Here is a 25,162-nt window from a genome sequence, read left to right as displayed (position 1 = left end):
GAGAGAAATAAAAAACTGGTCAACTTCTTGAGTGAGTGGTTGGGTGGCAGAGCGTGAGAGTGAAATACAATATTGCTGCGAAGATGGGGATGGAAACGGCTATCGTCGACAGGCCTGGAGTTTCATGCCATATAAGTGATATTACAATAAAAAAATTTATCTCGAAATGAAAACAAATCTCTGATCGTGTCTTTGAAATTATTTCATATATCGTTATAGTCGTGTTTATATTGTTAAGCAACGTCTTAACTAACAGCAAGAACAAAAATCTCTCTATATTTTTTCGCATTTACTACCCGTCTCCAGTAATTTTCTTGATCGATGAAAGGGCACTGTTGAATCGATTAATTCGCTGCTTCCCCAAGGCGTGTCAGAAACCAATGGTCGTCGGTTTGGATCCCGATTCTAGGTTTGTGGGTTTCACCGAAGTGTTAACGCCTTAGACCTGTATCACTTCGTCCTCTCGTCCCACATTAAAATGACATGCTGTAATATGACAGAAATATATTATACAAAGCGCAGTTAAACAATACTCACTCATGATATTACCTTGACGAAAATGTCAAAAATATCGCGTTGTCGCGTTTATATCAATTATTTCAACATTTAACAAAGCATGATCTGCACAGCTTTCACTTGAAAGAAGTGTTCAGCAATACTTCGTTTCATCCCAAAATCCACAACTTAAATTAACCTGCACACGCTTCTTCCTGTTCCTGTTTCTAACAACAACAATAATAATACACCAACACAGTAAAGGAATGTTGGACGTTAACAGACCGGTGACAATACTGACAGGCATCCGACAGGTTGCGCAGTCGGTTCCAGGCCCGAAGTTTTGAAAAAGACCCATCAACATGATGGCTAGCGGTAGCCCTGGTAGCTCAGTGGATGACAATGTCCCAGCCTCACAATAATAAAGGCCAGTGACAAGAGGTAAGACAGCGGGCATCGCTTGTACTAGTGTCGTGAGGGTTATAGCGAAAACGGCACCTCAGCAAAACGTCACCGATTGGCGAAAACGGCACCTCGGCTCAAGCGAAAACGGCACCTTATTTTTTTTCAAATAAATGATATTAAACTTACATTGTAACTTGCAAACGCCAATAATTGTCAGATGTTAAAACAAGTTTGCATTAGAAATTAGCCTCAACTCCAACTATAATCCAACTTAGCTTGTACGCAACGCAACTATTGTGAAAACATAACACGCTTTGAAGAAAAATAATTGAAATTTAACTCACATCGTCTCTTACAAACACAAATAATTGTGAAATAAAACAAGTAAGAAATTAGCCCCCTACTCCAATTTACTCACCGACTCTGATTGGGAGGCGCAGTTAACTTATTGTGAAAACACTATACGCTTTGAAGTTTTAAGTACCTTTACTCAATTTAAGCTGAAACTGTATTTAAGAGGCCTAACATGGTGCTGTCAGGTCACAATTATTCATAATGGCCTTTCAAGAAGAATGTCAGAAAAAATCAACATGCTGTGCCCTGTGATAACTGTGACCAGTGGACCCATCAGTATGTGGAACCGGACTTTCTGGGGCCCGTTATAGAGAAATTTGCCGGACTGAAGAAGACTTCCCTTTCTGCTGTTTGAAATGCGTATCTCCTGTCATTGTAGAGGTGATCGGCATCGGTGATACAGGTGTATGTACAATGTAAATACATCACATACATCAAATGACATGTAAATACATCAAATACCATGTAAATAAACCATATATATTACTACAAAAATCGTTGTTATCGTTATTAAAAATAGAGGTGCTGTTTTCGCCCGACACATAGTAGCCATTTTCGCCAAATGCGGTGCCGTTTTCGCCAGAGAAATCGGTGACGTTTTGCTGTGGTGCTGTTTTAGCCTGCGGCCGTGTCGTGAAACCCTGCGGCTGAAGCTATATGATCCTAAGGTGGCATTGCTTCGTTGCTCAATGGTAATGACATCGCATACCTCAGTCTAAGTAGGTGTTGACTCGTAAAGAGATTATATACCAGCATGTGTGCCATACTGATTTTCCGAAATGAGTGTCAAAATTCTTGTAGTTCCTGAGCTAGAGCAAGTTTCGTAAATATATACCGTATTCAACGTAATAAGCGCCCCGCTCTAATAAGCGCCCACGGCGATATTTGCTAATATATTGGCTAGTGAACAAACCCAATGAGCACCCCTTCCGATTGATCAATGTACACAAGACTTATTTATTCGCGCATAATACGCACTTGTGTGTTATATGCATCCTTTATGGGCAAATAAATTCTGGGAAAATATATCTGTCGTATATAAACATTTCAGGCTGTCAGCATACACCACAAACTTTATCTTTTAACTCTGTTTTTTTTTCACTAAAATAATATTCTAATAAGAGCCCCCCATTTCTAGTTTTGAGAGCGCCCTGGGCGCTTATTATGTCGAATACGGTATGTTAAAAGGTAGCCCTAAAAATGCTCAGATCACAACCAAAATCTTGGAAAACCACAATCTTAATGCTATAATGACGTTATTTCTGGTGTGATGTCATTCCGACTCTACATCACTATAAGATTTGAATGGTGTCAACATTGACGTCCGGATGACGCAAACAATACACTGATGTGCATGAAATGATATTTGCACTAGTGCACATGCAATTATTATTAAGTCGGTTCCTGTTATTTCTAAACCAATGGGTAATAATGACTATTACCACACAGCAACGGATGCACTTGCAGTTTACCAGGCGCAGCTCTGCTTCTCGCCTCACAGATCTCTCTTTTAACAAATTATAATGAATCCAATGTAATTTGAGCATAATTTGTTTTGTCAAGTTTCAAGTTTTGCTTTGTAAATGGCTACTGTGCATCCTCGTAAAGGTAAACAATCGGGTGCTGATCACTTGTTAAACCAACACTAATTATTTGTGATAGCACCCTTGATAAAGGGTTGGCTAAGTAGATTGGCCAACACCAAAAAAGTCATAACGGCCTCACTGACAAAACTCAAAGCAGACAAACTCCAACACTGTGTCACATTAATTGTATTATATAAATTGTATAACAGTTCATAAAACCATATGCACACAGATATAACATATATACTCTCATTACTCTGTACACATCCTGCTCACACTGAATTCATTTATTTTTAATAACTTTGTGTTTGTGCCCATTTTGACTTTTTTGTGGCCATTTTGACTTTTGAATTTGGAGGCCATTTTGACTACAACCTAGTAGATTAACTCATTAGCCTAGCATAGCAATGGCTTAGCTTCAAGCTGACAATGCGAGTTCGATCCTCCATGTGGCGGTAATTGAAATCTGAAGTGCACCCAGAAAAGTGCATTACTCAATGATTCCACTATTTTGACATGGAGTTGTATGGAAATTCGCTATGTGAGTTGCATCCCTTTGTTGTGCCAGGACCTGATACACTCTGATTGATCCTTTGTTTGATAGCACTGTATCTGTATTTCACCAAAGTGGTAAATGTTTACAACCAAGCTGTAATGTTGGGAGATTTAATGGTTGATTTATATTTTAGTGTTATGATATGGCAATGTGTATTTCACTATTAGCGGTATGCGAGGACAAGTTATGTCCCTTTGAACGGAAGTGAGGGCGAGAGCACAGGTTATGATTTGAAGAATGCGATGCAGTGACGTGCGGGATTTTCAAAAACAATTGCATTACACATTGAACTTGTCAAGTGAAATTGTATGTTTGCGAAGATGTGTTATGCTTGCCTGAATCCTAACCATGTTTTTTATGTGGCCAACGATGACGGGTCTCAGTAATAAATCCATCAAAAATCATGAAGTGTGTTGCGTCTCATGGTTACATCACGAGAGCATGGAATATCAACCTGATGCGTGGAATAAGCTAAAACCACCAAATCAAGAACCGTTTATACAAGCACCTGCGCCTTCGGCTCCTCTGGGGTTTGGTCTACCATATGGTTTCCCATCATGGCAGATGCAGCACCGCTTCCTCCAAACCTGTGTTGTCTCGCGGGTTGGTGTCTCCTGGATCTTCCTCTAGACACAGCTTCATTGAGGTCCAGCCGCCGCTCCAGCAGCCAGTCCTCTGATTGTACGACATTTGCTCAGCCTCTTCATAGGGCTCCTTTGTGCCTAACTATGGACACCCATCTGACCCTCTGCACCACCTCAATCTTTCCCTCATTAGCTCCCATGATTAGCTTATCTGTATTAATTTTGGTTTTTCATATCCGTGCAGAGCTTCAGAGGGAATGGCCAGGTTAAATAAAAAATAAGATATAAAAATTTAAAAAGTACCTTTGGTTGAGAATACAAACTGAAAAGATATGTGGTGTATATTAAGATTTGTGCGAAAGGAAAGTGGTTCACAGTAATTTGACTCTCTTATTATACTCTCAGTGTCTGGTCCTATTTAGGTGAAGGATGGTCTCAGTGTTGGATCCTATTCAGATGTTGGATGCTGTCTGTGTTTGATCCTATTCAAGTGAAGGCTGCTGTCAGTGTTTGATTCTGTTCTCGTGAAGGCTGCTCTCTGTGTTTGATCCTATTCAGGTGCAGGATGCTGTCTGTGTTTGATCCTATTCAGGTGAAGGATGTTCTGAATGTTTGATCCTGTTCACATGAAGGATACTCTCATTGTTTGATCTTATTCAGGTACTTGATACTGAATGTTTGATTCTCTGCAGGTGAAAGATGTCTCTCAGTGTTTGATCCAATTCAGGTGAAGGATGGTTCTCCACAAGGAAGACAGCATCCAGCTGAAGACAGCTCTGGGTACAAGTGAGATACAGCTGCTGATAGGGGACATCACACAGCTGCAACCTGATAAGGCCGTGGACATTGTCATCGTGTCAGCAGCTCAAGGTAAATTTGCATTGTGCAATATGTTTTCAAATAAAAATACAAGAGAAAATGGAGATTATATGATGAAATAATAATAATTTATATTTTTTAACTTTCCTGCATTACTCCTTAATGCATTAAATGCTGGGGTTTTCTTTAAAGAAAGATGAAGATGTGTGAGGTCCAACTGAAAAAGAAGTTGTTCCAACTAGTTGTGTTGCTAATCCCATCACCCAATGCCCACATGACCATGGAACCTCACATTACTGCTTGTCAACCAGACTGACAAGTCGTGCATGATAAAGCTCTAGCTAATCTATTGGCATCCTTTTTCTTGTTCATTATTCAGCATTTATTTGTGATTTATGTCATTCTTATGGTTTGTGACTTCCTGTTTTACCACATATTTTTGCCGTCACATTAATATACTGCATGTAATGGTGGCTACAAGTCACTGTAAAAATGTGCTTTGTTGTTCCAATTAACCATTTTGAATTTACCACGTGGTCACTTTCTACGTTCTTTATTCTTTATTGTTGCTTGATAATTCTTTCACTTAGCCTTACCTAATGCTTCCTGTTAATTAAGGTGTTTTTCTCACTTTTGTTGTACGTAACTTTATCCTTTAACCGCTTTGTTTCTGGGTTAAAAATTGCCTTGAGGTTCTCTTTGTTTGCTCGTACACCTTGTGATTATTGCCTCTGCTTAATTGCAGATTTATGCCCCGCTGTAATCACTGCCATGGTTAAAAGTGTAGCAGGGATCCCCACCCCTTGTGTCTGGACTGTACCAACATTTGCTCCGTGGCTACTAAGTGCAGCATCAGCTCACGCCAGGCTTTTCCAAGTACCTCCAGGTATCTCAGAAGCATCTTACTCAGCAGGCTCTCAGACACCCTATGATGTCTGATTTTCAAGAAACCCCTGCCACACTTAGTATCATATCCACTTCTGGTTGGAAGCTGTCCTCGTCGTTTACGCCTGAGAGGGCTGCCTCTCCTACGTCTCCTCTGACGACAATGACTATAGGCAGAGGTCTATGTCTCCCCAGGCACCGATGACCAATGGGCACCTTTGACTTCCCCGATGCTGTCACTTTCCCAAGTGTATAATCTGCTGTCAGCACCTGTACCTCTGGGCCTCTACACAGCGCCTCCTCAAGCACCTGCGCCTTTGGCCCCTCAGGGGTTTGGTCTGCCACATGGCTCCCCATCAATGCAGATGTCGTTCCAGGTGGTGCCTTACATAGACCTGGCTGGGATGCAAAATTTTATGCAGTCCATGCTGTATCAGATGTTGATGCCTCAACTGTTTCCTACACCTGTAGCACCTCCACTCCCGCCAGCACCTCTTCCTCCCCCTCCTGCACCTCTTGTGCCTGTTGTTGCACCTCCTGCGCTTCCCGGTAGCACCTCTATCACCAAAGCTGTGTTGGTCTTGCAGGTTGGCGTCTCCTGGTTTTCCTCCCGATGCAGCTTCAATTCACTGAGGCCCAGGCACCGTTCCCCTGTGTGCTGATCGTTCAACTATCGCTCAGACTTGTCAGAAGGCTCATTTGTGCCTAACTATCAGGGTTCCTCCATGTAGAAGGACACCCATCTGAGCCTCAGCCAGGTGCCAGAGTGGATGGCTGACCGATTGGATGCTGTTGTTCCTTCCCCGGGTCCAGGCGTGGATAAAAAAGATACTATTTGGTTTCAGCCTACCTCCATTCTGCCGAACCCAATGTTGAAGGACATGGACGTGGCATGGGGGACTTTGAGGACTTTGCTAAGTTATCTCTTACTCCGGCAGGTGGTTCCTCAGGTTCCTCTTAAATGGTATCCACTACCAATGGGAGGCACTCCCATTTTGGCATTTCTGTGGCCCCGATGTTTCTTCACACAAATCACCAAGCCAGTGGCGTCGAACCTGCACCTGAGGTACATCCAGTTTGAGTCGTATATCATATATACTGTCTGACGAACCACCAGGACTTGGCGACCCACCTTCTCCATTGACTGAACCATCTGAAGTCGGAGCTCACTCCATCCTTCACTCTCCAGTTCATAGAAGGCCTGTTCAAGACCGACCAGGACCTCCTAACTGTCCCAAGGGACAGATGGCACAAGAACCAGCGCCATCTGCTCCCTGCTCCCTGCTCTTCAATAGTCCCTTGTCCTTCGCCAGTGGACATCCAGAGGAAGCTTACAACCGCACCCAATTCAGCACTTTCTAGCTTCTTTCATAAGGTGCCAGGATCTGTTGATTTACATCGTCCTACGGTCGCACCGCACACCTCATCTTCTATGGTGGATGGTGGAGTCAAATGTTATAGGAGGAGTCTCCTTGACCAGACCCAATCCTACTTCATGCCTGTTTGTAGATGACTCTCCACAAGATTGGGGTGCTCTCTCACTCCCTGCTGAAGCAGATGTTTTTTTCCATCTGGTAGATCTGGCACATCCCAGGTTGTCAGAACATCCTTGCGGATGCTCTATCCAGGCCAAACAAGGTGGCTCCCATGGAGTGGAAGCTGCACCCCAAAGCCTTCAACCTGCTTCTCAGCTATGCAAACATAGACCTGTTTGCCACCAGTCAGAACTTCCAGATCCGGACTTACATCTTTCCAGTTCCAGATTCACAGGCTTGGGCTGTAGACACTCTCAGCGTCCCTCTCAAAGACCTGGCCACAAACGATCCACTCAAACTACCAAGGTGGCTGAACATCCACACAGCAGGTTACTGCACCCATCTCCAGGCAGGTTTCATCTGCACACTTGGTGCATCTTGAAAGGGCCTTAGGCGCCAAGGGCTACATGGCTAGAGCAGCCAAAGCCATAGCCAAGTTGCATGAACCTTCTACCTGACTACTCCACGATGACAAGTCCTTTCGTAAGGAGAACCTTCAGGGTCCTACTGCTGTGTCTCCCCCAATTCTGGGCAGAATTCCTTTTTTTTTGGCCCAGGAAACAACACCTAAAGGGCAGCGCCATTACTACCTACCAGGTGGCCCTCAACTGGGTGTTGGCAGTTCTGGAAGATTGCAAAATGACAAAGATCACATAACAAGCAATGCTGCGCTAGAGTATCAGAAAAGCCTGGTTCCGACCTCCTGCCTGGGATATGAAAGTGGTTCTCAAATTGCTATGTGGTGCACCATTTGAGCCTGTCCACACAGCTTCCTTTTTTAACCTCAGCGGTGAGGGTAAGAAAGTTGTAATCACTTGACATCACCCGCATCCGGTTTGAGCGCAGTGAGCCATTCACCTTGGGCTGTGCTTAGACTTCAAAGCTAAGAATCAACTCCCAGGACATCCTGACAGATCCTTTACAACTCTCATTGATTGTGGGGGCTGAAGATGAAGGAACTTCACTTGTGCCCGGTTTGAGCACTGAGGATTTTCATCTTGGGATCTAAGGTTCAACATGGATCAAGACGATCCTTCCAGGGCCAACAACCCTCATGAGATCTGATCGGTCGCATCCACCATGGCTCTCCACAGCAAATGCTCCATCAAATCCATCATGGAAGTATGCTTTTGGAGATCCGACCCAGTCTTTGCCAGCCACTTCCTGAGGGATGTGGCCTTGTAAGATGTCAAGGGTGTCCACAGTTTTGGTCCTCTGCTCGTTGCCCAGCAGATCACAAACCCCTAATGCCATTAATTTCGCCAGCAGTCCAGAGCTGGTTTTCGAACTCTCTAGTGAGGTTCTGTGATCACGTGGGTGCTGTGTGATGGGATTAGCCTCACAACTAGATGGAACAACTTCTTTTTCAGCTGGACCTCATACAACTTAGTCTTTCTGTCAAAGAAAATGAGAAAATGCTTTAAGGAGTAATGCAAGAAAAGCATACAAATGTAAAATATATTTAGATTTGATTAAGTTTCACATGTATATAACAGAAGTTTATGCAGTGTTTTAATTGTCAACTTAGATCTTTTTTACTGAATCTTTGTGCAGGGGGATATTCACATTCTATCTCATCTACACTTATCGGGGCTTTGAGTCGGAATCTGAACATCAGCGTCGGTGAGCTGTCAAAAGACAAGGAGCTTGACCTCAGGACTAACTTCCATTGCTGGGTGTCCAAACCTCTGCCCCACAATGTGCCATACCGACGACTGGTGTGTTTTGAGAGGTGGGGAATGCTTATGGCAACCAAAAATCTGAACATCAGTAGATGGGGGTATTAAATGTCCTAAAATACAAGAAATAAGACAGACCCAAAACATCTCTATGGTGAAGAGATATTTCCTGTACATATCAAGAAAATGTAAAAGTTTTTTTTTTATTTAAGCATAACTCGTAATCCTCGCAAAAGTAGTTGGACAATGAATATGGGAGATATAGAAAACTGGACACAAAGTTATGTTGACAGTACTTACTATAATGATTTGTTATCTGCGTTGTGTAATTTTGTGGGCAACTTCACTAACAATCAAAATTCTGAAATTAGTATTCTATCACTGAGTACATGTATATGGTTGATATTATTGTTGGCGATAGTTATATTTCTTATTAGCATTGGAAACTTAAGAGTGTCCGTTTCCTCATTGATCTCTGACGATCTCTAGTATCTTCCTTCCATCTGAGTATTTTTGGGAAATGTTATAATATAGATGCATTTCCTAGAACACTCTAACATGGTGTCCTCTGTCAAGCAATATTGTTGCAAAAAAGGCTTTTACAGTTTCAGTGAGAAATTAAGCTGATCCTATCCTGCCATTTAAAATACTGCTGTAAGGTTAAGTACACAGAAAATATGTATGGGTGTAGGAATCATTTCACTTAGCTTTGGTCAAGATGTCATCACCTATTTGCACAGGAATGAACTATGCAAACTTTGTCAAAACAACAGAAACAACAACAAATCATTTTTAAATCATTGCTGTCAGGACATTTACAATAGATGATGACGTCACAAGCTTCATGTTGAGACTGATGGTTTCTTGGCTCAGTTCCGTCTATATCCTAGCACGGACCTATCCGTGATCCTAGATTATCCTGTGTTATTCTATTATGACCAGTATCCTGGACCCCTTGCCACCTTAACTTCATTTTGAAGCCAGTTTGAACATCTTCCCAAGGCAAGGGAGTTATCTGACTGTAAAAGTCCAGTTTCCTTGCCAAACTGGGCTGGAATTATGGAATTTTGGCTGGACTAATGAGTCTATGCATAGTCCAATCAAAATCGCATGACGAAATCGACATCCGGTTCGTAAACTGTTGTGCAGATTTCGGTCGATTGCAGGATTTGCAAAGCATGTGTACCGCCAACTCCGCATCAACAGATATTTTCCTAATCTTTTCATGTTTTTAATCAAGGTTCTCACATGATTTGATGCACAGTTAACTCCCTGGTCTTGGGAAGATGAGTTTGAATGACAACAATGCAAAATATTACAAGAAGCAATATTAGCAGTACTCGTTTTGATATTTGCATGCCGTCGCAAATACAAGGGAAACATCTTGTAGCTTAAGAACTTCATCTGCTGTCTAAGAACTCAGATAAACATGTTTTCTAAGTAAAAAAAATAAATTATGACAGTTTTGTAATTTGTTTAAGTAAACAAGGACTCGCTTGGATAAGGCCGTGATTATAAAGAAAATCTATGCCGAACTCACATTCACAAGATGCATCTTGATTGGTTATTGATTTCAAGTTATCGAGTGATAGAAATTCTGTGCTAAATTAGTGATTGGAGAGATGGAGTTGGTGACTTCACTTCCGAAATGAAGCTATGGTGGCGAATGTGTTCAGGGTAAATATCATAACAGAATAGAAATGTGATATGGATAACCAAGGATGTTCACTCTGTAGACAATGGTGTTACTATACAGCTATTTATTTATCATGGATAATGCAGAGATTATAACATTTATGGGAGTAATATTGACTGGTGTCAGGATTCATGAAACTACGGTTGTAAAATGTGTAAAACTCACTATATTATTTAAATGGATATCTTTAATGGAAGAGTAATAAACAAAAAATAATTTCAACAAAGACAAACATGAATGTCAATATAATGCATGCATCCCCAGGGCTGGTGAGACTGAGAGACGACCAACTACCCAGCATATTGGCGACATGTTCCGTGCAATGACCCCCATCTTTAACAATGAGGACACGACTGTCATCACCCCTCTCCTGGCCACAGGAGCACAGGTCAGAGTTCACATATAATTATGTTTTGCTTTTTGTGGAAACTTTGTTGTCCTCTGTACGTGTCTAAGGTATCAAAATATGAAATTCAGGTGTTTTTAATATCTACAAACGTCACGTATGGAACATGTAACATTAAACCTCACCAGAAGAAGATATTCAGCTAGAGCAGGTAGGCAGTGGCCTTAGCTCTTTGCTGATGTACTTAAAGTCTATATGATGGTAAATGGAAGAGTTTTGACCAGTTTGCGAGGTCCAAGGGTTCACAGCAGCTAAAGCCACTTCACCAGAAGTTGCAGACTTCCAATGTCACCTTAGGTGTACAAGGAATCTTAAGCATATTATGCACCTACCAAGCAGCAGGCAGCTCCATTTTACCATGGGTAACAGAATCAAGCTCACCAAGGTTCCAGAACTGATAGCCTTACTGAAATCATACAGGCTTGAAGATCAACTAAAGAAGAGCCTGGGATCTGAATGTGGTGCTTAACCGCCTCACCAGTGATGTCCATGAACCTCTACAAAAGCTGGTTTTGAACATTTAACCCAGAAGACATTATTAGCATTTAGTGATTAGAACTAAATGCCTTTATGTCAGGCTCGGCACTGTTGCTATTATTATTACAGCTAAACACCTTCATTCTGTGCGTCTACGTGCTGATTTGCATGGTGCCAATGTCTCTGGCCTAGATCCGCTCTTGGCATGTCCGTTATAGGAGCGTTTGTTTATACTTACTATGTCATCTTGTAGCATGGCATCGGCTCACGCGGCACTTGCTCTCCCGCTTTCAGCCATACAACACATATTTTCTATTCTCACATTCATCTGTAGTTTGTTGCACCAACCCACCCATCGTGTTGTCCTAAATTACTAGCTATTCAAGCTTTGCAGTTGTCAATTTGGTGGAACTTTACTGGAGCATTATGTTTGTATATAATGATGTCGTCATGAATAAAATGTTGCGGATGGGCAAATTACATTTGGGGTCTTGGGATACATCCCAAATTATAAATTCTATAGGATAGGGTTGCCCGCTTTACATCAGGAACCAATTTATCCATTCTGCTTTACAGCAGATGGCTTAGTGTCTGCTTTACAGTGGATGGTCAGCTTGGCAACAATAGTTGCCCTCGCTCATTATTTGGCAATGATACTTGCCTGGCAGCGCTAGGTGCATAGCAACATGGGTTGCTTGGCAACGGTTGCTGCATAGGTAAGCAACATAGGTTGCTTGGCAACAGTTGTTGCAAGGCAGCGGTTGCTGCATTTGGGTTTGCTTCACAGGGGTTAAGGTCATTTCTGCAGTACCTTCACATCCGCGACCATTTCATCCAAATAATATCTCTTAATTTCAACTTCCGCTATCATGCATGATAGCAGAGCCCATGCTCATGGTGTCATGTCCTTATTATAATTCTACTCGCCCAAGCCACAGCAGGCTGAATGTCAGAGATACAGGTGATCGATTTCTCACAAGATTTGACAGCTCCAACCATGCATCGGCCCATCTCAGTCTGAGATGGGATTTCATCGCCAAGATTCACCAGGCTACCAGGTCAACTTGACAGACAGACAGTTTCATGTCCATCCATTCTATAGAGTTTGCTGAAGATTTGTAACAATGCATAGTTATCTGCAGAGTACATGCTCCAGAAGATAAAGTCTAAGAAGAACTGTTCATTCCATTATCCAGTCTCAGAACAATCATCTCCTTCTGGATGAGAGCAGTTAAAGCCTACAAGACAGCAGGGCTGGATCCACCATCAGAATGCAATCAGCACGAAGCGAGAGCCATATCAATAATAGCACTTCAGGGCAACTGCTCCATCCCAGTGATTATGGAAAGTTGTTTCTGGAGATGGGACGCAGTCTTCGGTAATCACTATCTCAGAGACTTCTCCGCATAAGATGTTGCTGAAATTCATCAATATGTGCTGTTAGTAGTTGCACAACAACTGACAGTGCATACTAGAAGATAGACCGTTCTACTAGTTCTCACCCATTATCACGCAGTCTTCCTTATGTCAGGTTACTGTCCATTAACCAATGGCCAAGAGTCCATGTTCCCCTGTTTTACTACATAATTCAAAGCATGAGTGAAAACGATTGTGTTAAGTTTATGTCTTTCTCTTGAATATTATCATTTAAAGAAAGCAGAAACAAATATTTCCTGTCACAAACTTTACTAAATCCACCAAATCTATAAGGTTTATTCCTCTCTTTCACAAGAACAAAGTGGTACTCCGCTTGGATATAAAGAAGATTATCTTGTTCCCAAGGGGTTAATTGAACAGATCTCGTTCTGAACCACACACACAGATGAAACCCACCACTTTCCATGGGATTCAAGCATTTAGTATGAGTCAGGATAAGGTAGCATATGTAATTTTTAGAGTCAAAATGTCATTTATACTCATCCTGACTCATACGCTTAAGTGCCCACCCAGACATCCCCTCTTCCCCTGTGTTTCGGCCATTAATTATATGAGTCAGGATAAGTATAGTAATAATAATAATATTTTTACTCTAAAACATACATTTATGTATCTCAAAATGCATTTTTATATACATATATAGTTAATTTAGGATATCATAAAATCAAATTTTTTATAACAAAATTGTAGAATCAATCATCAATAACAGTCTTGGAAATCAAGCTCATGTCCATAAAATTGTAGAGGAAACTTGATTTTATTTTCATTTTGGTCTGCCGAAAAACAAACAGTTTAAAATATCTGTAAACCATAAACTTAAAAATGCCTGTCAGAGATTTACCTGGGTCTATCTATTTGTCCAGCTTACTCTCAATTATATATTTTAGATGTCCAAGGCATGGACATGACCTTGATTCCCAAGACTTTTATTGATGGCATATCATTGTCAATCCTCAGAGGCCTTAAGCCTCTTATATTAGTTGGGTTATCAGTGTTAGAAGAAAATCAACCCGTGACACATTCAACTTTGAGAGTATTTCTTACAGAAGAGAAATGTCACTTATCTGTAACATGCAATCTACAATTTTGATAAACACTGGTCTTGCAATGTAAGTGATTTGCGTTCACTACGAAATGTTCAGCTCACTCAGAATGTACCTCCTAACCTTATTATTTCTGTATGTTCAAGGGTCAGTCAAAAGTGGCAGTGCTAAAGGCAATGGTGGATGGAGCTTGTCATTGGATCAAGGCCGGCCTCCCTCTGCGATGTCTGAAGATTGTCCTGTATGCTGAGAGAGACATGGTAGCCGTGGAACTGTTCAAGAAGTTGAAGAAAGTGTGGGAGTCACAGAACCTCAGACAGGTGGGATAAGGAGAATTTCTCAGTAACACAATAATTCTTTCCTGCAGTGCTGAGATGACTTCTTTCTTCTTATGACACAACAAAGGTTCCCACCATGCTTCGATGGCCAATTTCAAAACACGCAAAACACAATGATGCCTTTATGTGAATGGAAAGACTTTTGCTTGTTACCATTGCACATATCATTATCTCACCACCAGTTTCACCCAGTATCTCGCCAAGTTTCACCCAATATCTCACCATCAGTTTCATCCAGTATCTCACCATCAGTTTCATCCAGTATCTCACCATCAGTTTTAACCAGTATCTCACCACCAGTTTTAACCAGTATCTCACCACCAGTTTTAACCAGTATCTCACCATCAGTTCCATCCAGTATCTCACCACCAGTTTTAACCAGTATCTCACCACCAGTTTTAACCAGTATCTCACCATCAGTTCCATCCAGTATCTCACCACCAGTTTTAACCAGTATCTCACCACCAGTATCACACCAACAGTATTATCCGACATCTCATCATCAGTTTCACCTGATTTCTCACCATTAGTTTCATCCAGGTTCTCACCATCAGTTTCACCTGATATCTCACCATTAGTTTCATCCAGGTTCTCACCATCAGTTTCATCCAGTATCTCACCATCAGTTTCATCCAGTAGCTCACCATCAGTTTCATCCAGTAGCTCACCATCAGTTTCATCCAGTAGCTCACCATCAGTTTCATCCAGTATCTCACCATCAGTTTCAACCAGTATCTCACCATCAGTTTCATATTTGCAGCCAGAAGAGGATCAGAGTATTGATGTGTTCATCTCCCACAGTAACCATGACAACCATTGGGCCGACAAAATTGCTGCCCAGTTGACGGAGATTCGCCCTGGACTGAAGGTGTACAAACAACAGCTCCAGTTCTCAGCCGACGAGGTGTGGCAGGAAAATGTCTTCCACGTCATGATGCAGTCGGTCAGGTCAGGATTCTTCACAATCCCACAGCCGATAATAGTTGGAGTAGGGATCCAGGTGTCCAAGTGGTGTCAATGTACTTCCTGTACCCAACTGTAAAATGGGGGTGTAAGTGTACCATACCCACTCACTACATCACTCACTCGCTACAGAGATAACACTGTGCACAGCAAAGATTGATATTTCATTCTTTTTGTGTAAAGTGTTTATACAATCTCTGAGCAGTCCATCCATGAATACAATTCTTCAGACGTGGAGGTTTTAGTGATGCAGTGTTTTGTTCAGTCACTGATTGTATTGATAATGTTGGCATTCAATTGTGCAGCTCTTCTCTCTTTCTGTCCCAGAATCATCACCATCTTGAGCCCTGCGTATGTGGAGAGTCAGGAGTGTCTGGAACAGTTCAACATAGCTCTGTGTGTGAACCGCCTGTCTGAACACCACCAGATCTGTCCCATGTATGTTGAGACGGTCACCTCCATCCCCTCCTACATGCAGTTGGTGCAGTACGTGGAGTGCAGGTCAGTACACCTTGTTGATGGCAGTACACCTTGGTTGATGGCAGTACACCTTGGGTGATGTCAGGACACATTCTTGGGTGTCAGTACACCTTGCTAGATGCCAGTACACCTTATTGATGGCAGTACACCTTGGTTGAGTCAGGACACATTGTTGGATGGCAGTACACCTAGCTGGATGTCTGTACACCTAGCTGGATGGCAGTACACCTTGCTTGAGTTCAGTACATCTTGCTTATAATCAGAACACCTTGCTTGAGTTCAGTACGTCTTGCTTATAATCAGTACACCTTGCTTGAGTTCAGTACGTCTTGCTTATAATCAGTACACCTTGCTTGAGTTCAGTACATCTTGCTTATAATCAGTACACCTTGCTTGAGTTCAGTACAACTTGCTTATGATCAGTACACCTTGCTTGAGTTCAGTACATCTTTCTTATGATCAGTACACCTTGCTTGAGTTCAGGACATCTTGCTTATGATCAGTACACCTTTCTTGAATTCAGTACATCTTGCTTGATGTTGGTATTGCTTGCTGGATGTCAGTACACCTTGCTGGATATAACTGCACCTTTCTCCTTGTTTGTACACCATGCTAGATGTCAGTAAACATTTGCTAAAGATCAGCACACCTTATCAAGTGTCATTCCAGTATTCTCAGTGTTGACACACATACATCAGTAAGAAGTTAGTGCTGGCCCTTGTATTTGCAAGTAATACATTATTATTAGTTCAAGGTTACTATACTTAGCGAAAATTATGAGTGTATTCTATTGCAGACAACGGAAAGAAGGGGAGGTAACTGAGATACTGATCAAGCAGGCATGTATAACAATTTTGAGTTCAGTGCCTGAGTCTGACCAGCCCAAAGATAACTCGGTACCAACCCTGCCAGCCAGGACGACATATGACGTGTTCATATCCTACTCTCATCGAGACCCGACACCTGCCCAGACTCTGCTGCAGTGTCTTCAGGAACAGGACTCCACACTCAGTGTCTTCTTCGACAGGAGCGAACTCACGACTGGTAACGTTAACAATCTCCTGACCTTTATTCAACCATGACAGGTCAACAGATCTGCTGAGATCGAAAATTGTTTGAAGTTGCTGTTATTTTATATAGAAAGTACATCAATTTTGTGGGGATTCTGCGACAGAAATGGTCCATAGCTCCTCATGCTTGTCTGGCTGTCTAGGGGAGACTGTCACTTGACTGAATGCTTGTCAACGTACCTGATGTGAGCATTGTCACTCATTCTTTCTGTCATGTTTGCCTCTAGTTAGTTATTTATAGGTTGCCATGATATAGCTGGAATAATGCTGAGGGCTGTATGAAACCATTAACAAACACTCACATTTGAAGCAATTATTTATTTTCCATTGCAGGAAGTCTCTGGCAGCAGAGCCTGTATGACGCCATGGACGGCACCCGCTGCGTGGTGGCGCTGCTGTCTATGAGCTACATGACATCCAACGTTTGTCAGGAGGAATACAACATCGCACTTGCTAGGGTTTTAACTTCAGTAAGAATTGGCACAAACATTTAATTGTCACAGGATTTACTGTTTGTTTGGTTCCTTCATGTGGATACTGGAGCCGGATTAACATATCACCACCTGTCAATCAAACCACGATTCCCCCATAAGAAGTGATACAGAACTTCAAGTCTGACTTTTGTCATGTATATATTGACTCAATATGCTAGCTCAGTATTCACCTGATGAATTGGTAGAAATATTGTTACAGACAATAAAGAAGTTATTTTCCACAAAACAAAATCATGTCTTCATGATAAATAGCATTCAGGTCAACTTTAGGACAAGGATTTATGTAGTATTCCAAACTAAGTGCCCATGGCAGGCAAACTGGAACAAAATTGTTATTTTATTTAAAATATGTCCCTTATGTTTATGTGACTAATTGTCCCTTGATTTTTTTAAGGTTAACTCCGCTGTGGTGATTCATTGGTTCTGGTCGCAAATATACTATGCTTGTTGTAGAATAATGGTTACAAATAATATGTGGGAACAGGTACCTTGTATGTCATCGTCACTGACACCATGCTTGTTCCATGATATCAAGCAATTGTTTGGCTTCTCAGTCCATTTACACCAGACCGGAACACTGCTGACATCAGACTAACACTCACTCACTGTATCAGACCTATCTTCTAATCAGGTGATAACATGTCTTCATTACTGAATAGTTGAATGTTTTGTGGTGAGTATTTCATTCAAGTTGTTCACAAGTGGATGTCATCCTTCCAGGAAGATGTCTGCCTGATTCCTGTGTGTATTGAACCCATGGAGACTGTCCCCCACACCTTCAGTCATGTGACCATACTTGATGGATGTGCAGCCAATCAGAATGATGCCCTAAAGCAGATCTCCAGGGAAGTGATTAATTTGGTCAGAAATGGACAGAAGGGACCAAATATTGTAAAGGTATAATGTTCATTCTGAAACAAATAAATATCAAATGACCTATTAACCTGAACTCTCTCAGTTATACCAGTCGTCTTGATTTTTTTCAGCCAACTCTCTCAGTTATACCACACAAAGTTCAAAAGCTCCGTCGGAAACAAGATTTTGATAAACTGTACAAAATAAAGAGAAAAGAAATCATACATAAGGACCCAAACCAACAGACAATGAGTAACGAGAAGCCAGTGGACAGAAGTGGCCAACAGATTGTGTTCAGCTTTTCTCACGACTCACTCCGCCTTGCTATTATTCTGTCTGAGTTGATAAACCAGGCATCACCAGACACGACATGCACTTTCATCAGTGAGTATAACAAAGATAGACTCCACTTGTTGGACCAGTCCCAGCTTGTGGTGATCATAGTATCTGACGGCTACACCCAGTCAGCTCAGCTCCTTGAGGAGCTTCATCTCAGCCTCTGTCGCCAGCGGAGAGAAAAGCCCAGGAGGATGATGTACCTGATCGAGGGATTACACCTCAGTGCCAAACCTGAATACCTCCATCTCCTGGACTACAAAGTCAGCATCACTGACAAACTGTGGACTGCATTGACAACCAAGGAAAAAACACCAGATGAGTTTTTCACTGCAACAAGAGGTGGAATTAAGGGCTCTTACACTTGCACTCTGCCAGAGCGTCTGGCCCTCAGCAAAGCTACACTTGACATCCTGGATATTGTGTACAATCGGTGAGTCTTTTGTTCCTCTGTTTGTTTCCTTAGCTCACCATCACAAACAACATGGCACTGAATCTGGTACTATGATATATCGCTTTTGGGGTGATAGGCTTTCACCTGTTACATCCAGGTCTCTTCCACAAAGCAATCTTAGCATTACAGACTTAGCTATACATGACATCCATGATTTTGTACATAATTGGTGAATCTTTTATTCCCCTTTTTGATTTCTTAGCTCACCTTGATCAAAGCCATGGTACCAAGTCAATTGTATTGCCAGGAAATCAGCACATCCCACTGTCAATTCCTGCCAAATTTTGTTGGGGGGAATAACTGGACATGAAGTCATCCTATTATGTGACTTGATATATTTATTTCTATCACAGTGAGTGTGAGGAGGTAAATGTTGACCTCTATGTTACCTATGTTGAACAGGTCCCCTTCGCACACAAACAGCAGCAGCATCCTCAACATCCTCAATATGGGCAGCCTCCTCACAGACAACGCTGACAACATCGTCCAAATCAAGCAGGTACCTGAGATACTTCCTGTCTGACATACACTGGAGTACACCTACCATGACATACTTCCTGTCCGACATACAATGGGGTACACATACCATCAGATACTTCCTGTCTGACATACACTGGGGTACACATACCATCAGATACTTCCTGTCTGACATACACTGGGGTACACCTACCATCAGATACTTCCTGTCTGACATACACTGGGGTACACCTACCATCAGATACTTCCTGTCTGACATACACTGGGGTACACCTACCATCAGATACTTCCTGTCTGACATACACTGGGGTACACATACCATCAGATACTTCCTGTCTGACATACATTGGGGTACACCTACCATCAGATACTTCCTGTCTGACATACACTGGGGTACACATACCATCAGATACATCTTGTCTGACATACACTGGGGTACACCTACCATCAGATACTTCCTGTCTGACATACACTGGGGTACACCTACCATCAGATACTTCCTGTCTGACATACACTGTGGTACACCTACCATCAGATACTTCCTGTCTGACATACACTGGGGTACACCTACCATCAGATACTCCCTGTCTGACATACAATCTCGGCCATCTGTTAGATATTCCAGAATTTTATTTCCTTCAGTTGAATTTTGCATCGAGAACTTAGTCAAAATATTTTTAAAACTGTCATCTGGAATGAAAGTTGCCAGTTTGAAATAAGTACTGTAAAGCTCAAGAAAGCAGCTTTGCTATTTGCTGTCAGCTTCCTGTGAGGCATATCATTGGTAAGTCAAAGTTTGTGAAAGGTCGTTTTGACATGACCTGTAACTGGATGTCCTCTGATCTATGTGTACCAGTAGCGAGCATGAAGATCTCTGATCTGATCAGTGGAGATCATTTGTATATCTTGCATATTATTAAATTGTCATTTTGGTGTAGTTTAAATACATAAATATATGAATGTATTACAATTATAAGAATTGTCTTTTTCTTCAGTGTTTAAAGAAAATACAGATGGATACATCAGAGGAAGTAACAAGAAATGAAGCAAATAATCAGGGGACCACTAATTGCAACACATCTACCTCAATGGACAATTACAGTGATATCAGCAGCACTCATGAAGATTTTAATTTAATGATGACACAACAGAGTTTTCTCAAAGCTACAAGTAAAAAGAGTGGCTTCTGTGTCGTGTTATGAGGATTTAATTAGAAATAAGACATTACAACTGACTAATCCAGTGGGACTGGGATGAGTCTATATTTATTACCCTGGTCTGATTAGGAATTGTTTTAACGTAGTCCTGTCAAAAACTATTTAGATACACTTATAAAATGATCCACTGAAGTTAACTGAAGCTTTATCTTTACTCAAACATATAAACTTCAGAAGGGATGCATGATTAGTCAGAAAGAAATGTAAACATTAGCAACATGTAGTGTCACCATGGAGTTTTATTGTTAATAACATTAAACAATATGTCACATGACTAACCATGGGCCCGGGTGGACCTGACGGTACCCAGGTCCAACTCAGGACTTACCCGACCTGAGAACCCAAGTTACCCATCCCAGCCCTACAATCAGTTACCATGGTTACAAGATTGTTTGTTATAACGGCAGACAAGCTAACATACCTTAGACTTTCTGAGCACACCAGTAACTGTGATAGCATTTAGGTAACAGTGTTTATTTATTCAGGTGTACAAGATATATGTCTTATTTGATCATTGTATATCTTTTTGAGACATGTTGAATAAAATACATAATATGATCCTCATTGGTTTACTAACTTGTTTACCATATTGATGACAAATTTATGTATACTGACCGAAATAAGTTAAGGATCATGAATATTTTGGGGTATATTGTTTTGTAGTGAGGACAAAATTTCTTTACAATATCCCCCAAAATTTTCATGATCACTAACTTATTGTGTTCAGTTTATAATGCCAAGCAGCTGGTGCTCAACAGGTACATTCAAAGTTAGATAAATATTGCAGCCCAGTGACTGATAATCATATTCTTACACAATCTTTGACCCTTTTGTTTTCTAAGGAGATGATGCTTCATACATTTTTCAAATATGAAGAATTATTATTTTTTTATATTAAGATCTAACAACATTTTGCCATTCTCCACATCTTCCTGAAGTTTCAGCTGTCTGGAGCTTGTTGTTTCTGAGAAGATTATTAATTATCATTTCATAACTTAGGTGGGGAAGCCACACTGAAAGTCTATACTGAGGAACAGATAGCAGGTGTTGATTTGCTGATCAAAGAGTTCTTGGTGGATTATGAAGCTGGAGCAGAATGAAGACATAAGCTGGAGCCCGGTTGTTGACACACCTGTAAGACAAAGACAGCAGTTTGTACATGATCCTTGACTCAACCGGAAGCCAGTGTAGATGCTTGAGGACAGGAGTGATGTGTAACGTACGTGATGTCCTTGTCACAGTCCTGGCTGCCGTGTTCAGCACTAACCGGGGACGGCTTAGCGCTTGCTTTGAAACCCCCCACAACAAGCTGTTTTCATAGTCTAGCCGACACCAAAGACTGAATCAGGTTCTTAGCCGCCTCTATGAGCAGCACCCATACGAAGATACTAATGTAATGATGCAACAAAGACCTATACAGAACTAAACAAGTAGCTTCTGTGTCATTTCATGAGGATTTAATTTGAAAACCAGCAATACAACTAACTAATCCAGTTACCCTGGTTACAAGATTGTTTGTTATAATGTCAGACAAGGTATTAAACAGACCTTAGACTTTCTTAAACCACAGTAACAAAATCTGACAATGTCTGTTGAGTGAGTAAGAATCTTGCTTGTTAAAAACTTGTACACACTCTGTGTCCTAATGATTGATGGGGTGTCACTTCCTTCACACATCCAATTTCTCTGTGGTACCACTCCATGGGGATCTGGGTTGGAATAGGGCCCCAGCACTCGCTTGTTGTAAAAGGCAACTCTATTGGATTGGGAGGTCAGGCTCAGTGGCTTGGTTGATTTTGTGGCATCGTACCCCCATGACTTTGGATGTTGCTCAAATCAGCCATGACCACCCGAACTTCATTGCAGTTGACTCTTACAACATGCATGAGGTTCTTGGCACTTAGTCAGACCTGACCATCTCCATGGTGTAGTGTAGAGAACATCTGACCGGAGAGCGGGAAGGTCAGTAGTTCGATCCCCTGGCTGCGTCGTACCACAAGATGTTAAAAGATGGTACTTGTTGTTACCCTGCTAACCTGTGCTGGTCATAATAGACGACCAAATGGATCAGTTGGTCAGGTTTGGTAACTTGGTTGATTGCGTGTCAACATAACTTTATGGCGGCATCGTTGCTCACAATATCAATATCTAGATTGTCTGTTCCAGAATTGATTATTTACAGGCCGCTGTCATGTAGCTGGGATATTGCACATTGCGGCAAACAAAAGTATTCAATAGTGACCTCACCATTGTGATATGTATCCAATTATGATCTCACCGTTGTGATACGTTCAATTTAGACCTCACCATGGTGATATGTATCCAGTCGTGACTTTGTGTATGGCGCCTGCAGGCAACTCACTTTAAGTGACTATTTGAGGGATTCCAACTGTTCCACCAAAACCATATGTCACATGATTGCAGATATTCAGAGCCATGGAGAGAAATAAAACAAAACAATTATTGCTTTACATTCGATCATGCTAATAAACTTGATCAACTATTTATTCATTGATGACTGTACCTTGAATACAGTCAGAGTCCATAACCAGCAGCTGTTACAAGTGAGTTGTACTGTGACAACTTAATAATAAATAAAATCAACTTGGAAACACACCTTCCAACAACATGTACATATAAACACATTTCAGAATTTTTTTTTGTAAAAGTATTAGAAAATAGTAGCCATTGTTTGACTTCACCCGATACATGTAACCAGAGACCATCTATTATATGGTCTCTGATGTAACATAATACATCCGTTTAACACACCTATTGAGGCAGAATAATTATTATACCCAACTACTAGTCTTGTTGCTATGGTTCCTTTAGTTTCAGGATGACGGTTCAAAATGATACACCCACATGTTTCTTATCTGTGTAAATCTTCTTTACGATCCAGACAAAAATTAAATCAAGAGGATGTGTAAACTTTCCCACCTACGATACACACACGGACCATGTTATGTTAAGGATGACACAAGTAACTGGAGATTTGTTATAAATGATTACAAGCCAGCATTGTAACGAATGTCCAATAACACGTGAGTTATCTGACTTAATATTCAGCATCAAAGTAACAAAATACTACATACTCAGATTAAAATACAGATAGAAAGTATAAATATATATTAACAATTATAAGAATTGACTTTCACTTTGTGTGAGTTCATTAGAGTATAAAGGTTCAAAGTGAAAGTCAATTCTTATAACTGTTTATCACAATTCTTTATTCAAAGGATGTAGGTCTAGTTCTATACACAATTTTATTTAGTAGGTGTGACTTCATGTTTACAGCCATACAACAACCAGCTGTATCGGAATAAAATAGTTCCTCAAAAAGAGAGGTGACATGAGCCTATGAACCCCAGTATGCACAACTTGCTATTCAGAAACATCTGACACAACACATGTATTCAAATAATATCATCATTTGTTTGCCATTGGAGAGTTGTCCTACTGAAGATGGACCCTGCCATTGGAAAGTGGACGTATTGATGTCGGACCCTGCCATTGGAGAGTGGACGTATTGATGTGGGACCCTGCCATTTGAGAGTGGACCTGAGATTAAGTCACAGCACGTTCAGGGTACGATGACACATAACCAAGTCACTGAATCTTGGACACCAGATCCAGTTAATTACAGTATGCCTTACACCCAGCAATAGAGTGTTGGATACCTAAACTAACCATTATAAAATGACACAAAAGGAACTCCTTTTCAATTTTTTGGCACTGGCACTGAATAGTTTTGCTTGCATCATCAAATCAGCATCTTCATGAGTACTGCTTATATCACAGAACTTGTCTGCCGAGTCGGGTCTATCGCTGGTTGCCTCCCCTGATGGGTTATCGCCAATCTGTATTGCCTTTGAAAACTGCAGAAAAACACAACTCTCATTACTTTAGAACATACAATAAACACACAACAATACAGAAAAACTAACCCCCACATGGAGGCAATGATGAATATCTGCGATAACTGGCATCTAAAATTACCAATTTTTCAAAATAATTAGTAATAATTATTACCATATTCGACGTAATAAGCGCCCAGGGCGCTCTAAAAATTAGAAATATGGGGCTCTTATTAGAATATTATTTTAGTGGAAAAAAACCCAGAGTTAAAACATAAATTTCGTGGTTTATGTACGACAGATATATTTTTCCAGAATTTAATTGCCCATAATTAAGTGTGCATATAACACATGAGTGCGTATTATACGCGAATAAATAAGTCTTGTGTACATTGATCAATCGGAAGGGGTGTTAATTAGGATTGTTCACTGGCCAATATATTAGCAAATATTGCTGTGGGCGCTTATTAGAGTGGGGCGCTTATTACGTCGAATACGGTAATCATTATAAGCATGACTACATAGTTTTGATAAAAATATATCATCTTATGATATTTCATATCTCCTCAAAATTTGCAACCCTCCCATCACAAGTTTAATCAAGTGATTATAAGTAAGGATAAAATATATGGATGAACAACTTCTTTATAACAATTAGAAGCGA

General features: G+C 41.1%; 2 protein-coding genes across 6 annotated transcripts in view; one reads left to right on the top strand and one right to left on the bottom strand.

Moving 5' to 3' along the window:
• LOC124119725 overlaps positions 1-25,162 on the bottom strand; it is a 75,902-nt gene that overhangs the window by 20,182 nt on the left and 30,558 nt on the right. For 2 of the 3 annotated variants that reach the window (XM_046482347.2, XM_046482338.2), the window contains one exon: positions 23,105-24,519. The exons of the other annotated variant lie outside the window; for it this stretch is intronic. In XM_046482347.2, coding sequence (XP_046338303.2) covers positions 24,334-24,519 — 186 coding nt within the window. In that variant the 3' untranslated portion in view covers positions 23,105-24,333. Of the gene's footprint in view, positions 1-23,104; positions 24,520-25,162 lie in introns of those variants that run through there. 3 annotated transcript variants of the gene reach the window in all.
• Positions 709-21,199, top strand: LOC124119709. 3 transcript variants are annotated; one of them, XM_046482315.2, is made up of 13 exons: positions 709-936; positions 4,708-4,850; positions 8,774-8,951; positions 10,859-10,982; positions 14,104-14,277; positions 15,056-15,243; positions 15,586-15,759; positions 16,535-16,782; positions 17,142-17,278; positions 18,023-18,199; positions 18,289-18,926; positions 19,350-19,446; positions 20,420-21,199. In XM_046482315.2, exons 2-13 carry the CDS (start codon positions 4,715-4,717, stop codon positions 20,624-20,626), a joined length of 2,478 nt encoding a protein of 825 aa, XP_046338271.2. In that variant the 5' UTR covers positions 709-936; positions 4,708-4,714; the 3' UTR covers positions 20,627-21,199. The 3 variants fall into 3 exon arrangements, with proteins under 3 accessions (XP_046338271.2, XP_048258836.1, XP_046338278.2); XM_048402879.1 differs by having other exon boundaries at positions 4,691-4,850; XM_046482322.2 differs by having other exon boundaries at positions 4,673-4,850.

This window comes from Haliotis rufescens, unplaced genomic scaffold (genome assembly GCF_023055435.1).
Source record: "Haliotis rufescens isolate VD_foot unplaced genomic scaffold, xgHalRufe1.0.p SCAF_3, whole genome shotgun sequence".
NCBI classification, from domain to species: domain Eukaryota; kingdom Metazoa; phylum Mollusca; class Gastropoda; order Lepetellida; family Haliotidae; genus Haliotis; species Haliotis rufescens.
Note: the sequence above shows the minus strand (reverse complement) of the source record. Positions and strands in the feature narration are given on the sequence as shown.

What these genes read in the sequence shown, in the direction of transcription:
- LOC124119709 (XM_046482315.2), top strand. Translation starts at nt 4,715, where the DNA reads ATGGTTCTCCACAAGGAAGACAGCATCCAGCTGAAGACAGCTCTGGGT. An exon ending in CATCGTGTCAGCAGCTCAAG is followed by an intron (nt 4,851 to 8,773) that starts GTAAATTTGCAT and finishes ATCTTTGTGCAG; the next exon opens with GGGGATATTCACATTCTATC. An exon ending in GTGCAGTACGTGGAGTGCAG is followed by an intron (nt 15,760 to 16,534) that starts GTCAGTACACCT and finishes ATTCTATTGCAG; the next exon opens with ACAACGGAAAGAAGGGGAGG.